Source organism: Cervus elaphus, chromosome 6 (assembly GCF_910594005.1).
Source record: "Cervus elaphus chromosome 6, mCerEla1.1, whole genome shotgun sequence".
Lineage (NCBI taxonomy): Eukaryota > Metazoa > Chordata > Mammalia > Artiodactyla > Cervidae > Cervus > Cervus elaphus.
Window position 1 is genome coordinate 14010286 of NC_057820.1, and position 17075 is coordinate 14027360.

General features: G+C 51.4%; 1 protein-coding gene across 2 annotated transcripts in view; it reads right to left on the reverse strand.

The window, feature by feature from the left end:
- Positions 1–17075, reverse strand: part of PPP2R2C (protein phosphatase 2 regulatory subunit Bgamma) — a 161476-nt gene that overhangs the window by 35577 nt on the left and 108824 nt on the right. For both annotated transcript variants that reach the window (XM_043906227.1, XM_043906228.1), the window contains exon 5: positions 14639–14816. In XM_043906227.1, the coding sequence (XP_043762162.1) occupies positions 14639–14816 (178 nt within the window). The remainder of the gene's footprint in view (positions 1–14638; positions 14817–17075) is intronic.

Sequence of the window (17075 nt, forward strand, 5' to 3'; positions counted from 1 at the left end):
AGCCCTTCTGATGGCCTCATGACAACCATGTTCAGCTTTGGCCAGCCTTCTGAAGACACTCACTAGAACTTTGATCAAGGCCATGATGGCTTGAGTCCACAGGACTTGATCAGGCCTGCAGGCTCCACAGTGAACATGCTTGAACCAGAGCTACCCAGAGCTGGCTGAGGGGGAACCCACAGGGACCGGGGCCCTATGGGCTGAGGAGGCAGAGTCCCTGATGCCTGGGTCCCACCAACAGCCCTGAATCACGGCTCTTACAACTCATGTATCACTCTGGGAATCTCTTGTTGTTTCAAACAAAGGCCTGGATACAGTGGGTGCTGGGGAAAGATGATGTGACACACAGGACCTATTTCCACGTGATGCTGGTGGAGGAAGACAAGAGCACGCTCATGGCCAACCTGTGCCTCTGAATCCTAGAGTCCACAGCCATCCCCGCCACCTTGGACAGCACAGTGTCCTTCAGGGCGTGGCAATCCAGTCGGGTCCACCATCACCTGGCCTCAGGACGGCTTCTCCACCACCCCTGGCTCTGCTTGAGGACAAGGCTCTGCTTGTGGGTGTCCAGCTCCTTGCTGGCCATTGGGTGTGTGAGGGGCGAATGATTGAGTAGGTCTGCCCCTGCTAAATCTGTGTGGTCACATTACTGAGCAGGAGCCTGGAGATGGACTCCTGACTAGGGAAGCAGGTGGGGAGAAGCTGCTGTGTGTATGCTTAGTCACTCAGTCGTGTCCGACTCTGTGACCCCATGGACTGTAGCCCACCAGGCTCCTCTGTCCATGGGATTCTCCAGGCAGGAATACTGGAGTGGTCTGCCATTTTCCTCCTCCAGGGGATCTTCCCAACCCAGGGACTGAACCTGCATCTCTTTTGTCTCCTGCACTGCAGGAGATTCTTTACCACTGTGCCACCTGGGAAGCCCTGGGGAGGCCTCTGTATCTCTGTAATTAATGTCCCAAACAGACACCACAAACACACCTTTAGGACTCCCACCCAAGTGGCCACATGCCTGTGGACTTTGAGACACTCAACCGTACATGGTGGCCTTGACATTGGCAAGACCAGTGTTGGGTTGGAAGTTGGGGGTCTTGGGCCAGGTATCTGGGTCTTAGCTCTCTCTGGAATGTTCAGTTCCATATGCAAAAATCATTTCCATCCGTAAACCATGTTTTCCCCTATTTGCAAAATGAGGGGTTGAGTATGACCCTGGAACATCATTTCATTTTGAGGATTAACCCCCAAGGTGCTGCCCCTAGCCCTATTTTGGAATCAGCTGCATGAATCCCATGTGTAAGCAGTGCTTTTTCCATGGCAGGACTGACCTCTCTCGGGAAGAAGTATAATTAGACTCATTTACCAGCCCCCCTCCCCCTGGCAAAGCTGGATGAATTATTCATGTTCTGTTTTTCCATTTAATTGTACTCCAAGTGTCTGATGGCTTTTGTTTCACTTTCAGTCACACTTTGGCAGCTAAGAATGATTTTTCCCTACAAGGAAAGTTTGTCAGACACAGGTAGGTGGAGAGAGGAGCAGGTCACGCAGAGAGAATAAGGGCAGAAGGTAGACTAGTTCTGGTCCCCACCCTTCGGCTGAGTGCAAGGTAATTCTCTCCAGTGTAGGAAGTTGAATGGTTCCCCCCACCCCACCAATACAAATCCATGTCCTAACCCTCAGAGATTATGAATGTGAATTTATTTGGAAAAAGGGTCTTTGTACACGTGATTAAGTTCAGGATCTCAAGATGGTGTGTGGGGGGGGTATTCCTAGATTACCTGGGTGGGCCCTAAATCTGATCACAAGTTCCTTATAAGAGACACAAAAGGAAAAGCAGACACACCCAAAGGAGAAGACCATCTCAGAGGCAGAGGTTGGAGCGATGCCTGAGGTTACAGGAGCTGGGAGAAGCATGGAAGGACCCTCTCCAGGAGCTCTCAGGGGAACACAGCCCTGATAACACCTTAATTTTGCAAACTTCAGACCTCTGGAACTGTTGAGACAATAGATTTTTATTGTTTTAAACCAAATGGTGTGTGAAAAGTTATGCCATCTATAGGAAACTCAGACACCCAGGTTGCTTCCTGGAAGTTGGGAAATAAAGACATGGGCATCATGCCAGGACCATAGACATCTTCCTCAACATCCATTCCAGACTGCTTCTTTCCCTGCAGGTCCCTGTTTTAGCAGCTCTAGCCCTGAAATGCTGAGCCAGGAATCAGGGCAGGTTTGGAATCCCCTGCCCACTCCTTCCTTCATCAATTCCAGCCTGTCTCCCTGTCCTGGCTTCTCCATTTGGAGGTCCCTCTGCTTTGGCCCTCAGCCCAGGCTGTCTCTGCCTCAGGAGGGCTCCCTGCCCCTGATCAGCCCCCCAACCTCAGCCAGAGTGAGCTTCCTAAAATGGGGCTGGGTTTCCCCCCACTGCCCTGCTCTATAGGTGCCCTTCTCCTCCTGCCCCCAGCCACAAGAGAAGGCCTTCTTTTTAGGTTACAAACATTGGCTGACCGTTTTCAGTCATCTGAGTGCAGGCAAAATCATTTATACCCTAGACTTCAGTCTGTACCAACTTGGTGCCCACCTGAGATGCCCCGTGTCTGGCCCTGAGCAGATGGCATCACATCTGCGTCTGTCGTTATCCTCTCCACCTATGGGTGAGATCCCCTTCCTGTAGATGAGTAAACAGGGGCTCAGCAAGGAGAAGCCGCTTGTTCAGGGCCAGGCAGAGGGTGGCCAGCCGGGGACAGCAACAGAGTTAAGCTCCAGAATCTACAATATGCAGTATGCTGTGACTTGGGAGACAGGGAAGAATGTCAGCCCCAGCCTGACAACCTGGGGCTGAATCCAGGCTCTGTCTGCTTGCTAGCTGTGTGTGCAAGCCTCCCTGTGCTCCAGTTTCCCCAATTCACAATGACAGTGGTATACCTTACCCCTGTCCTCTGTCCATGGGATTTCCCAGGCAAGAAGACTGGAGTGGGCTGCCATTTCCTTCTCCAGGGGATCTTCCCGACCCAGAGACTGAACCTTCTCCTGCACTGCAGGCAGATTCTTTACTGGCTGAACCACCAGGGAAGCCCCTAAACCATCACCACCACACCTTACCTCCTAGGTAGTGTGTATGCTTAATCATTCAGCCATGTCCGACTCTCTGTGGTCCCATGGTCTGTAGTCTGCCAGGCTCCTCTGTCCATGGAATTTTCCAGGCAAGAACACTGGAGTGGGTTGCCATTTCCTCCTCCAGGGGATCTTCCCGACCCAGGGATTGAACCCGTGTCTCCTGCGTCTCCTGCATTGGCAGGCGGATTCTTCACCATTGAGCCACCACAGAAGCCAATTATTCAGTTACAAGATTTCTTATGAAAAATCATTGTTTCTCCTTGTAAATCCTCAGTCTACCTCCTATAAGTAGGATGATGCACGTGATGTGTTGAGGACAGGGCCTGGTGTGGAGTAGGTGCTTTGTAAGTGAACTAGTAAGAAGGAACATACCCTAACACTGCAGGCAAGAGCGGAACTGGCTTCCAGGGAGCCAGGATTCCACGCTCAAATCTGCCTTTAATCCATGTGGAGACTCCCTTGGGCCAGGCACTCAGCTTCTCTGGACCAGTGTGGGCGGAGGCTCCAGGAGCAGGAGAGGAAAGGCCCAGCTGTGGGAGTGTGGGCGGGAGGGGGCCTGGGAAGTTTGGGCTGCTTCTAGCAGCCTCCTGGCTCCAGCCGCTTTTCCTTCGGTGCTTGTGTGAACAAGCCCAAGTGCAACCCTCCAAACCACGGTCAGCAGACAATTTCTGTAAAGGGCCAGAGAGGAAATATTTCAGGCTTGGCAGGCCATAAGAACTCCTCCTGCTACCCAACTCTGCTTCTGTGATGCAAAAACAGCCACAGATAATATGTAAATGAATGGGCGTGGCAGTGTGCCCCTCAAGCTCTATGAAATTCTTGCGCCCACCTCTCCCCCCTGGGCTACTCTTTGCGGAGCCTGGGGTTTAGAACTGGAGCTGCAACCTTGCTGTTGTAACAGAAGCCTCCCTTTACTGCCAGTTTGTAAAATGCCTGGAGGTCACTAAAGCTCAGAATCAAGGGTTTATTTCATCCCAGAGTGAAGTCTGTGGTTCTTTTCGCCAAGGACACAGGAATGTAATTCAGGTGGGTCTTCTGCAGAGTCATCAAGTTTGCAGAGATTTTTATAGAAACCCCTTCATCTCTTGCTGCCAAGGGCATCTCCTGATGTCCTGAAACCCGCGGGTAGACACATGTACCTGGCACCTTGGCCGATCATTAGTCTGAAGCTACACCACTGCGTGGGATCTCACTTGGAGGGTCCTGAAACATCGGACAGAAGGTGGCTATGCTTCTGTGGCCCACACTCCTCTGAGCTGCAGCTCTCTGAAACTCGGTCTCCCTTACCCGTCCCAGGATCACAGGCACAAGCGCTGTCACTCATTCCCCGGGCAGATCTCCGCTCACCATAAAATAAGTCCGGCACGTGAAATGAATAAATGTCATTGGTTCATTTCAGGGAGGAGCTCCAACGAGAAACGGGTATGGAAAGCACCCATGGATGCCCAGGAATCACACAAGTATCAACTAATGTCTGATAGTGGCTATGCTGTCATAAGTGATTCTGAAGATACAGCCAGTAATTAAGCCTGGAGACACTGTCAGACACTTGGAGAGTTGGTAAGGGCAGTTCCCTGCAGGCCAGGCACCTGGACATCCCTGCAGAAGGGGACCACCCACCCTCCAATCCTATGAAGGAGGAGAGGGAAGCAAGGGCAGGGAGGTGACTGGCCTAGGGCCAGGGGTAGAAGCAGAGCAAGGATGAATCTTGGCTTCCTAACTTCCAGCCTTCTTAACTATTGCTCCCACTGCCCGCTCTGTTCCAGAGTGATTGTACCTCCACGTACCGTGGAGTTCTCCCATGGGGTCAGCACCCCCAAAGATTCTGCTGTTAGGGCTTGCTGGACTGGCTGCGTCCTGGGCAAGCTGGATGTTGAGAGTGGGCAAGGGCTCCCTGATGAGAAGGATGGAGCTTTGGGCTCCACTGACTGAACACAGAAAAGCGTGGTTTATCCAGATGTCCTCGTAAAAAGCACGCTCTCAGGAAGGGGAGGCTGTTACCATGGTGACCAAGCAGGAGTGAGGATGGAGGCAGCTCTGCCAAGGGTCACACCACAAAAGGCCTCCCACACTTGCTCCCCAAGGATGCTGGTGTGGAGGGGCCTGGAAGGCCTCCTGCATGTGGAGGCAGTCTCACTGGGGCATGGCCAGCAAAGCTGCTTTTTTTCCAGCAAATTTTCTCCAAAAGATGACCTGGCTACAAGCACAAGATATGGGCACTCCACTAACCGAGTGAGATTCTATAGGAGGTGACCTGTGTCTCTGTATCAGTTTGCTTGGGTCGCCATAGTGAAATGCCACAATTGGGTGACTTAAACAGTAGAAAATTATTCTCTCACGGTGTGGAGGCTGGAAGTTCAAGATTAAGGTGTTAGCAGGGTTGGTTCCCTCTGAGGCCTCTGTCCTGAGCTTGTGGATAGCTGTCCTCTCCCTGTGTCCTCACATGATCATCCCCTCTGTGTGTGTCTGTGTGCCAATCTCCTCTTCTTATAAAGACACCAGTCACATTGGATTGGGACCCACCCTAGTGACCTCATTTTACCTTAATCACCTCTTTAAAGACCCATCTCCAGATATAGTCATATCCTGAGGCACTGGGGGATAGAGCTTCAATATACAGCTTTTTTTTTGGGGGGGGGGACAAAATTCAGCCCATAACAGCCTCCTTCTCTTCTCTGCTCAGAATCTCATGAGCTTTGATGGAGCAATCTCACTCTGAGAAAATGCTGGGGCCACGTACGGTCATGAAAGAGGAGGCATTCTGAGTAACTGCTCACTGTGCAAGCTCATTGAAACCCTGGAGTGTTTTCTCTTTGTGATGAGCAGTTTGCACATCTCTACCACAGGCCAGCTTAGACAGGCAATTGTGATTCCCAAATGCTTAGACAGGCAAGAAAGCTCTGACTTCTGAGTCACAAAAACCAGGGCTAGACAGTCCAGGCCTCATCAAATAACAGCTGTGTGACCTCTGAAAAACTTCTCAGCCTCTCTGTGACCTGCTTGTCTGCAAAACTCTGTAGAATGAGTGGATACTATCTGCTTTGCATGGCTGTAGTGAAGAGTTTAGGGAGATGACATCTCCTTCATCAAGGAGATAAGGACCTAGCACATGGCTGGTACTTTGAGCAACAATTAAAGGTAGTTAGAATCAGTGGAGTTCTCTCCTTCTGAAACAGACATGAAATTAACCAGGTTGCAAACGGTATAATGTTCGTTGCACCCTAGAAGGACAGTGAGGGTTCACGCTGGATTACATGCCTGGGTTTGCATCCAACTCAGGGTTAGGGGAGGAAACCCAAGGTGGGACACAGCTGGGATGCACACCTAGGTGGCTCCCTTCCATGGCACCAAGAAGGGAAAAACCAGATCCTGTCTCGACCTTTCAGGGCTCCTAGCCGAGCAGTGAAACCAGATACTAGCCCCATGATGGATGCTCCAGGAGATACCTAAAGGGCACCTGTGATGAGATTTGTAACAATGCCCTGAGCTGGTCTGGAGAGTCAGGGAAGGGTCCTCTGAGGCAAAGGCATTCAGCTGGGGCCAGAGTGTGAGTAGGAGTTACCCAGGCAGAGGGTCGGGCTGGCAGAAGTGTTCCAGGTGAGAGGGAAGTATAAGGGTGAAGAGTTGAGAGAAGGCAGGTTGCTTGAGCCCTAAGAGGGAGACAGAGAGGGTGGGTGACAGGGTTCTAGCCTGGGGTCAAAGTGGAGGTTAATCAGGAATGTGTTACACAAGTGCCATGGAGGCCTTTCAGGAAGGGACAGGAAGCATGATACAGTTGTATGTCCCACCACCCAAAGGAAATGTTAGAAACATCATACAGCTGCCAAAGCCCATGCATCCAGTCACCTATGTAATGAATTAATCCCCACTCTGCCCTGCAACAGTGTGAAAAGCACCTTAGGATCTAAAATGAGAGCCTGAAACGACTGCATGGATGGAAACGGAAAGGCAATCTGAGTGACCAGGGCCAGGAGGAGCCATGGGAAAGTGTCCCACTTCTCAGAACTCATCTCCACAGCTGCATCGTGGAATGACAGCATGACCTACGCGAGCTGCCATGAGGATAAAGGGTAGCAAGTGCAGTGCGTTCAGCTCAGTGCCTGCATGAAAATGTGCAATAACATGGCTGTCACGGAGATTGTTAATATCATGACTGAGAAGCAGTGTGGCATGATGGTAACGTGCACAGTTCTGTGTCCAGACGCCCCAAGTCTGAATCCCACCCTCTTGCCAGCTGGGTGACTCTGGGTAGATTGCCTGACCTTTCTGTGGCTTAGTTGTTCTTGTTCAGTATTTAAGTCATGTCTGACTCTGCAACCCCATGGACTGTAGCCCACCAGGCTCCTCTGTCCATGGCAATTACCTCCCCTGTAAAGGGGGGCTGTTAATCATGCCTACTCCACAGTGATGTGGGAGAACTAAGTAGGTGAATATGTGCACAGTGATTGGGCACTGCCTGGCACAGAGTAAGTCCTCAGGAAGAGGTGAAGGTGGTGTGCGAGGTGGTGAGGGTGATAATGGGAGGCAGCCCTGGCCCCTATGGAGTCAGCACCATGGACAGCGTGCACGCACCATCCATTGGGGTGGAAACTGACAAATCCCCTGGCCTTGCTGAGCCCCTGAAACAGTGGTGCTGATAACAGTTTAACAGTGTGTTTTCTGGGTGGAAAGCTGACCTGGGGGATTCAGACTCGGGGCATTTCTGTGTAGACACACCCCACTTTCCTTTCCTGTGGCAGGATGAGAAGAGGCAGCCTGTAAGATTCTTAACAGTGGTCATGGGCCTATGTGGATCCTGCCTACAGCACATCAGGCCCCATGTTCACCAGCCATTCTGCTATCACAGCCCCCGGCACAGGAGGCACATCCTATCAGATGGAAGAGAAAAGCGAGGCTCAGAAAGCCTGAGTGACAGGCAGTGTCACTGGGCAAGGGCGTGTTGAAGGCAGGGTTGAACCCCAGGCTTTAGGGTTTCTGCATGGGGAGGAGCCTTGCTCGGTCCCCTCTCTGGCTCTCTGTGTGGAGAACAAGCCCAGCCCACAGGTGGCTGGGTGCTGACTAAGAATTTGGATTTGCATCACCATCCAGCCGAGCTTCAGCACCTGCTCCATACATGAGAATTAGAAATTTGTTCCAGGCTGTAGCTTGGTATGGTGCCAGCTTCCACCATGAGAGATTGCTCAGGGGGGAGAAAAATCAATTGAAGCATCTATACAAGTCTCCAGGTACTAAAAATAAAGCTGGGGTCCGTCAGCTGAGGCCTCCTGTGCAATCTGTTACCTTTAAGATGTTTCAGACTCAGAAAAATCACCCAGCACTGCCTAAAGAGCCTCAAAATGTTGGTATTAAAGGACGTGAGAGGTTGTTTAAACAGATGTGGTGATGGCACTGGGGAAAAGGGGCTTCAACTATTCCAGAAGATGCAGGGATTTTATGAAAAGCAGCCTTAAGTAATTGAGGAGCCTAAGGAGTGGTCTAATAGGGCTTTAATGTCAGCCAACTGCCAGACCCCTTTATGTGAATGATCCCCTTTATTCCTTACAAATATCCACATGATAAGGAATTTGGCCCATTGTGCAATAGCTGAAATTGATGGCAAAGGAGATAAGGCAGCGAATCTGAGCCCAATTCTGCCAGACCCCAGTGCCCAACTGCTTCTCTTTAGTGTCTGGGGTCCCAGAGCCCCCACGCTGGAACCCAGACTTACAAGGAGGCATCTACATCTGAAGACGTGTGAACTGTGGAAACTGGGAACTTCCTCCCTCCAAAATCACCACCTGCAACCATTCATGAGCCCCTACCGTGTGCCAGGCCCTGCATTATGTGTGGGGACACAGAGAGGGCTTAGCCTAGGTTCCTAATCACAGCGGTTTCATCAGAAAATGGACGAGATGTTCCTACTAACAGATGACAAAAGCCCAGTGTGACCCGGGAGTGTGGGCCCAGAGGGGCTCGGAGCAGCCTGAGAGGGGCCCAGAGAGGACAGAGGAGAAGTTACGGGGCAAAGGGGGCTGTGAGTGATGCTTGTGGGCAAACAGGTGACTGGAGGGAGAAAGGATGATCCAGAGAAGGAACAGGGAAGGCTGAGCACCACCTGCATCCGCCGACAGGAAGGGGAACCCAATGACCCGAAGGTGTGGGGAAGCCTGATACACGAGACCCAGGGGAGGTGAGTGAGGGGTGGGAGTGGGGTGTGTTGAGGGTAACCAAGAGCTGCAGGGCACTGTGGGGGGCAGATTTGGACATTCTCCAGAAGCTGATGGCTTTACCAGGAGATGGCTTTGCCTCTGAGAGCTTTCCCAAGAGGACTGATGTGGTCAGACCAGAGGTGGTGATGAACCATTCTCACTGGGCATGCGGGCAAGGTGGAATTCAGGCAACAGTCCAGGAAGGAATGGTGCAGCCTGAGCTGAGCCTTGGTGAGGGTGAGGAGGGCAGGATTCCAGTGTCATTGGGGGAGAATAGAAAGGGCTTGGCACTTCTTGTCATGTTGTGGGTGAAGAGGGGGAGGAGGCTGGGGCCTTGGTGACAGATGAAGGCGCAGCACCCTGTATGTGCCTGGCACACGGCGGAGGCTCAGGAAGTGCCAGCCTCCCCTCCCTCTGTTCAGAGCATCCAATTCTAGAATTACAAGAGGAAAGGTCCTCTGAATCCACTCTATCACTATTCTTACTGGTCAAAATAATGCCCACTTTTTCTCCTTTATTAAAAAGATTTTCTTCTCCCTTAAAACCTTTGCTAAAAATCAATTCTACCTAAGTAGAAAGTGTTAAGAACCAGACTCCCAGTGCAGGAGACATAAGAGATGTGGGTTCGATCCCAAGATCAGGAAGATCCCCTGGAGGAGGAAATAGCAACCCACTCCAGTATTCTTGCTTGGAGAATCCCATGGACAGAGGAGCCTGGCGGGCTACAGTCCATGGGGTCACAAAGAGTCAGACGTGACTGAAGTGCCTTAGCTCGCAGGCACAGAAAGTGTTATTGTTTGGACACAAGGAGATGGCAACACAGCAGAAAGCTCCCAGTGGCCTGGGGGACCGAACAGCAGCATCAGAGCAAATCAAGACCCTGAAGGGTAAGAGTTAAAGGAATGTGAACCCCCAGGTCCCGAGTCCACCAGGAAGTACTTGTTCAAAAGGTATTTCAAAATTCAGAGCAATTCCCCAGCTCAGCGTGGAGTCATAGCAGCTTTTCTGGCCTCCTCCTACGTTGGAAATGAAACGCCTTTTCTAATTACTCAGCTACTATCAGACTCGTCATCACACCTACAAGCCACAGTCCTGACACCTTTCTTGCAAGGGGGAGGCTGGGACGCCACTGGACGGTGCCAGGCCTCTCTGCTCGGGGTCCCTGTGTCTCGTCATTCTGGTAGTGAAGCAGCAGCAGGCCATGGGGAGTACCCTGTGCAACCTGGGTCCCTGGTGAGCTGATCTAATCAAGGGACGTTTCCACAGCCACCACATGCCCTGGAGATTCCACTCAGCTCCTTCTGCCTGCCTAACTGGTACTTAGGTCCTACAGACAAGGGTTGCCTTGAGCCCGGCCCTGGCATCACCAGCATGCTAAAATGCTCATACCCCCCTAAGGGCCAAAACACTTGTATATTTGGATCAACTAACAATTCATTTTCACAAAATTAGGGTCTATGAACAGGTCTAACAAAATCACATGGCAGGATCTGCAGCCAAGGAAGTCTCTCTGGGCACCCATGGGGACCCCCAATCCACTGATGCTCCAGCCATCACCTCTTCCCCTGGCTGAGATTCTGGGACCAACCATTATTTTCACTCCATTGCATATACCATCAGCCCCATGTCTGCATCTTCAGTTTGCAAACACAGCACCCTGGCTCCCTCTCCATCCACTCTGCATCTGCCGACATGAAGGAAAATGGGGCTGGAAAAAAACTCAACACTGCCATGCTCGCTGGTCCCTCTCATTCCTCACAGCACTTACCACCTGCTCATGTACTGGATATTTGCTTGTTTATTGTATTAATGGTTTATCAACATTAAATTATATGTCCATTCCAGCGGGACATGGATCTTTATCTCCCTAATTTAAGCAATGGGAACAGAGCCTAGCCTATACGTTTATTTTTTGGGGGCTCCAAAATTCCTGCAGATGGTGACTGCAGCCAGGAAATTAAAAGACCCTTGCTCCTTGGAAGAAAAGCTATGACAAACCTAGACAGCATATTAAAAAGCAGAGACATCACTTTGCCAACAACGGTCTGTCTAGTCAAAGCTATGGTTTTTCCAGTAGTCATGTATGGATGTTGGACCATAAAGAAGGCTGAGTGCTAAGGAATTGATGCTTTCAAACTGCGGTGCTGGAGAAGACTCTTGAGAGTCTCTTGGACCGCAAGGAGATCAAACCATCAATCCAAAAGGAAATCAACCTGGAAAATTCACTGGGAGGACTGATGCTGAAGCTAAAGCTCCAATACTTTGGCCACCTGATGGGAAGAGCCAACTCACTGGAAAAGACCCTGATGCTGGGAAAGATTGAGGGCAGGAGGAGAAGGGGACAACAGAGGATGAGATGGTTGGATGGCATCACCAACTCAGTGGATATGAGTTTGAATAAATTCCGGGAGCTGGTGATGGACAGGGAGGCCTTGTGTGCTGCAGATTCATGGGGTCGCAAAGAGCCAGACACAGCTGAGCGACTGAACAACAACAACACAGGGCCTAGCACACAGTAGGGGCTCAATAAGTGTACTAGTGATGGCATGCTCTCCAGTGAGTGGACGGGGCACAGAAATCTGACAGTAATGACTGGGCAGGTCTGCCTGTGAGCCTGGGATGGACCAGTCCTCTTTTCTTAATAACAATAACCTGTTCCAATGTCCTGTGGCCACCTTGGTCCAAAAGACAGTTCTGATACAGGCCCATATCTACAAATATCATTTTGACTATCGATCTATCTCACGGTTTCTTGCCCATGGCCACACTCTACCCTACCCACGTCTGTGTCTCCCTGGTCTACTCAGTTTCCTGGCTTCCAGACTTATCTGCTAGAATCCAGTCCATCCACAACATACACCCACAGCCTCAGGGATCCCTCTGCAAGCTGACTAATATTAATGCCCTGCTTGAAGTGAAAAGTGATGTGAAAGTGTTAGTCGCTCAGTTGTGTCTGACTCCTTGCAACCCCATGGACTGTAGCCTACCAGGTTCCTCTGTTCATGGGATTCTCCAGGCAAGAATACTGGAGTGGGTTGCCATTCCCTTCTCCAGGGGATCCTTCTGACCCAGGGATCAAACCCAGGTCTCCTGCATTGCAGGTGGATTCTTTACCATCTGAGCCACCAGGGAAGCCCATTCCTCTCCTTAGGGTACATCAGTAGCTTCTTATCACCTGATAGCAGTTAGGAGGTGGACAGTTTTCAGAACACAGATCCAGACACCAAGCAAGTCTTTCAATTACTTTCCAGTCTTTTTGCTGAATGAGGGAAAAGGTATCTATTTGTGCAGTCATATCTCTAACACCTGATAAGGAATCACTTCTTCATCCCCACGTCCGACAGAAAGAACCAGCCTCATCTAACACACACATTTATAAAGTCTGCACATGTGACTATTTAACTCAAAGTATGAATCCTTTCAAACTAAATTAAATAAGAAATTCTGCTTCTCAGTCACCCTAGCCACATTTTAGGTACTCCACAGGCACATGTGACTTGCAGCTACCATCCTACAAATGCAAATAGAGAACTTTTCCGTCTTCACGAAAAGATCTACCAGACAGGGCATGGGATGGATTTTATTCCCCTTGTTTTGTTTTCATGGCATTTATCTCTATGGCTCTTCTGACTTATGTGTGTTGATACATCTTATTTTCATATGTGGTAGTAAAATTAATGTTCTTTTCCAAATGCACTAACTTAGGTAAAATTAAAGCCACTTAATTTAAAGAAAATTAATAAAAGTGAGAAAAGAAAATGAAATAATGCACAGTGTACAGACAGAGTCATAGTTGCAAAAGGGGTTTGCGAATGACCAATGTTTGGAGACAGGGGTCCCCAGGAGGCTGTCCCCTACTCACACCATCCACCAGGCCGGAGGCAGCTGCCCTGACCTCCCACTTTCCTGTTTCATCATGCACACCTACACTGCCCCCCACCCCCACCCCCCGCCGCCGCCACCATCCACCCTGGACCCTTCAGCAGCCTCCTCAAGCTACTAGAAGCATCCTAACCCTGCCCCCTCCTCAGTCCTCCCTGGTAGCCCAGGCAGAGTGTGCAGACCTGAGTTATAAGCAAGGCTTGCATCTCTGATACCACCCAGGTCAGGGTTGTGTCCCCCAGAGGTGCCCTTGAGAAAGAAGCTGAGTTTCTTTCATTCACCCTTGTGTCCCTGGACCTCAGTATGGGGCCTGGGACGGAAGAGGAATTGATGGTTAAATGAATGAAATGAAACAGAACCCCTTACACAGCTGCAGGGCTTTGTAATTTTTAAAGGGCCTTGGCATTCATGGTGTCATCGAATCCTCACAACAGCCCAGGGAGATAGATCGGGCAGAGGTTACCATCCCCACCCTAGTCCTAGGATAAGGAAACCCGGGCTCCAGGAAGAGGAAGTCACTGTCCCAAGACCGTGGCCCAAGGACAGGGCAAAGAGCACTGGGCCAGGCCACGGGACTCTGTCCCTGCCAGGGCGTCTTTCCGAGCACGCATTTCTTCATCTATAAAATGGGCTATGATATCACTGCTACTGCTTTGTAGCTTTTATGTCCACCATGAATACCAAGTGAGGTTGTGAATGAAAAGCCACTTTGTAAACTGTAGTGTGCTGCGCAGAAAACTGAGGTTGGCCAGCCGCAGTCCCGTGAGTCCCACACCTGCCCCATTTGCAGACCTGGGGCTCCTGTGTGGTGCCTCATCTTTTTCTGCTGGGAAGCAGGTCAGGCAGGTCCGTGCCACCCATCTCAGGGGCCCCCAGTTCCTGAAGCAGCGCATGATTTTCCCCAGGAGACCACTCCTTCCCACATTCAGACACCATCCTGGGGTGGAGCTGACCCCTCCGGCACCAGGGAGGGGCCTGGCCAACCAGAGCACTGCATCCCCAACAGTAATGGGTTCAGGGGTGTCCCTGAGGCCCAATCAGAGCCCGTGGGGTACCACCTGGGAGCTTGGTGGGACAGTTCAGTGAGAGCTGTCTTTTTTCTGCTGGACTTTACTCTGGGCTTGTGAGGCCTGATCTGCTGGTGGTTCAGCTCACCACCACTGTGGAGGCCTACCCAGGTCTCCATCTCCTTCTGGGTTCCCTGTGAGGCCCCAGATGATGGGGGTCACCCCTGGAGGAGGTGAAGGGTCAAAGGTAACCCTCAGCGACCGCAGTTTTAAAGTTTTCATAAATAAACTCATCATGATGCCCACACTGTGAGCCAGGAGGCACCCGGCTGAAGGGGTGGAACAAAGCGGCAGCCCCCGAGCCAGCTCGCTTACAACAGGCCAACGGATGCCTGACCTGGGGCGCCCAGCCCACGGAGTTGGCGGCGGGGCCGCGGCAGGAAAGGATACTGAAGCTCCGGTCGGTGATGGCCAAGTGCCAGAGGTTGATGCGCAGGTCATCTGCCGACATGTATGTCTCACAGTCGCTGTTGACGGAGATGGAGTTGATGTGGTAGGTGTGGCCATTGGCGAAGACCCTCCGCGGGCTCACCTCCACCATCAGGTCCATGGGCTTCAGCACTGGCACCTGTGGAAGAGGAGGGGCGGTCAGAGCTGGGAGCGGAGGGTGGGGGTGGGGGGAGGGGAAGGCAATGGGGGAGGGGTGCTGGCAGGAAACATCCAGGGCCGCGTGATCAGAACGCTGGGAGTGCAGCCAGCGAGTGTCCATCCTGCGTGGGTCAGAAGTAAGCAGTGCCACGTGGCTACGTCCATCGTGACAGCCCTGCAGGAACGCCTACCTCCTTTGCGCGGCCTCCTGGGACTGCTGTGTGACTTTGAATAAATGGTTAAACTCTCCTGCACCCCCAATTTCCTCATTTCTAAAAGGGAAGGAGAAGACACTGTGGCAGAGCCAGATTGTCCACCAAACATTTTTGTTCCCTTATTTTTTTTGGGGGGGTGGGGGCTCCAAAGTCACTGCAGTTGGTTACTGAAGTCATGAAATTAAAAGACACTTGCTCCTTGGAAGAAAAGTTATGACCAACCTAGATAGTTTATTGAAAGGCAGACATTACTTTGCCAACAAAGGTCCGTCTAGTCAAGGCTATGGTTTTTCCAGTGGTCATGTATGGATGTGAGAGTTGGACTATAAAGAAAGCTGAGCACCCAAGAATTGACGCTTTTGAACTGTGGTGTTGGAGAAGACTCTTGAGAGTCCCTTGGACTGCAAGGAGATCCAACCAGTCCATCCTAAAGGAGATCAGTCCTGGGTGTTCATTGGAAGGACTGATGCTGAAGCTGAAACTCCAATACTTTGGCCACCTGATGCAAAGAGCTGACTCATTGGAAAAGACCCTGATGCTGGGAAAGATTGAAGGTGGGAGGAGAAGGGGACAACAGAGGATGAGATGGATGGATGGCATCACTGACTCGATGGACATGAGTTTGAGTAAACTCTTGGAGTTGATGATGGACAGGGAAGCTTGATATGCTGTAGTCCATGGGGTTGCAAAGAGTAGGACATGACTGAGCAACTGAACTGATACTGAACAGATCATAGGGAACTGGCTGCCCAGGCAGGGACTACATTTCCCAGCTGCCGTTGCAGCTGGGTGTGGCCACATGACTGTTCTGACCAATGGGGTGTGAATACAGTGATGCCGGGCACTTGGGGGCCAAGACAGTTAAGAGGCCGCTGTACCTTCTCTTTCCCTTTCCCCTTCCATAGCCGGAAGGTGAGGGTCCAAGCTTTAGGGATGGAGGCACAGAGGATGGAAGGAACCTGTGTCCCTGTAGGAAAGCGGTGTGCCATCCAGCATGCCCAACCAGAGCTTTCCATGAGTGAGAAATACATTTCTGTGAGCTCTGCCCTGGAATGCTGTGGCTGTAATAGCTGCCGGTGTTAGCCGAACAGGTACGAACTCCCGGAGACAGCGTCAGATAGCATGCCTTTGCTTCCCTCCATGCCCTCTGCCTGGAATGCTCATCCCCTTGGGACACCTGTACATTCTAAGTCACTTCAGTGGTGTCCGACTTTTTGCGACCCTATGGACTTCAGCCCACCAGGCTCCCCAGTACATGGGATTCTCCTAGTGAACCCCAAATCTTCTTGCAAGATCTGGAGTTTATAGCCTCTTGGATGTGCAGCCTGCCTGCTGGGATGTCACACCCTTGCTCACCCCTAGAATGCTGCACACACCACACCGTTCTCAGGGCTCTGGGCGTGCACTGTGGGGTGTTTTGGGCAGGACTACCAGTTCCAGTAAACTGTGAGGTCTTCAAGGCCTGGCCCAGACCTGATGTCCAGGAATTGGACATTGCCATCCCCACATCACTGATAAGAAAACTAGATGCCAAGATGAACCAGACTTCCTAAGCCACGGAGAAAGAAAATAACAGAGCCAGGACAAGAAGTCAAGTGTGACTGCCCCCGAGGGTATCACTGTGCAAAGGTGTAGACCTGAAACCTGACTGCCGCTTCAACCCTGCCCAGCCGCTTACTGGTGTCATGTCCACTGCAGATTTCACTTCTCCGGGCCTCACTTTCCTCATCTGTAACCAGGGTGATGCCGGTGCCTGCTCAGGGCCTCCAGGAATTAATGCAGGTCAAGTGCGCCTGGCACATCACTCAGTACACAGTGCCCTCCTCCCCCTTCCTCGGGGGTGACCAGGGGTGGCCAGGCCAGGGCTCACACAGCCACGGTTTCCAGAGTGGGCCCGGGCAGTCAGGAGGTGCCTTAGGGGTGACGGAAATTGTGTGTGAGAGAGAGGCAGTGAGGCCAGCCTTGGAGTGAGGAAGACAGGAGATTTCAGTGAAGGGCAATGCAGACCTTTGGCAGCTAACTGC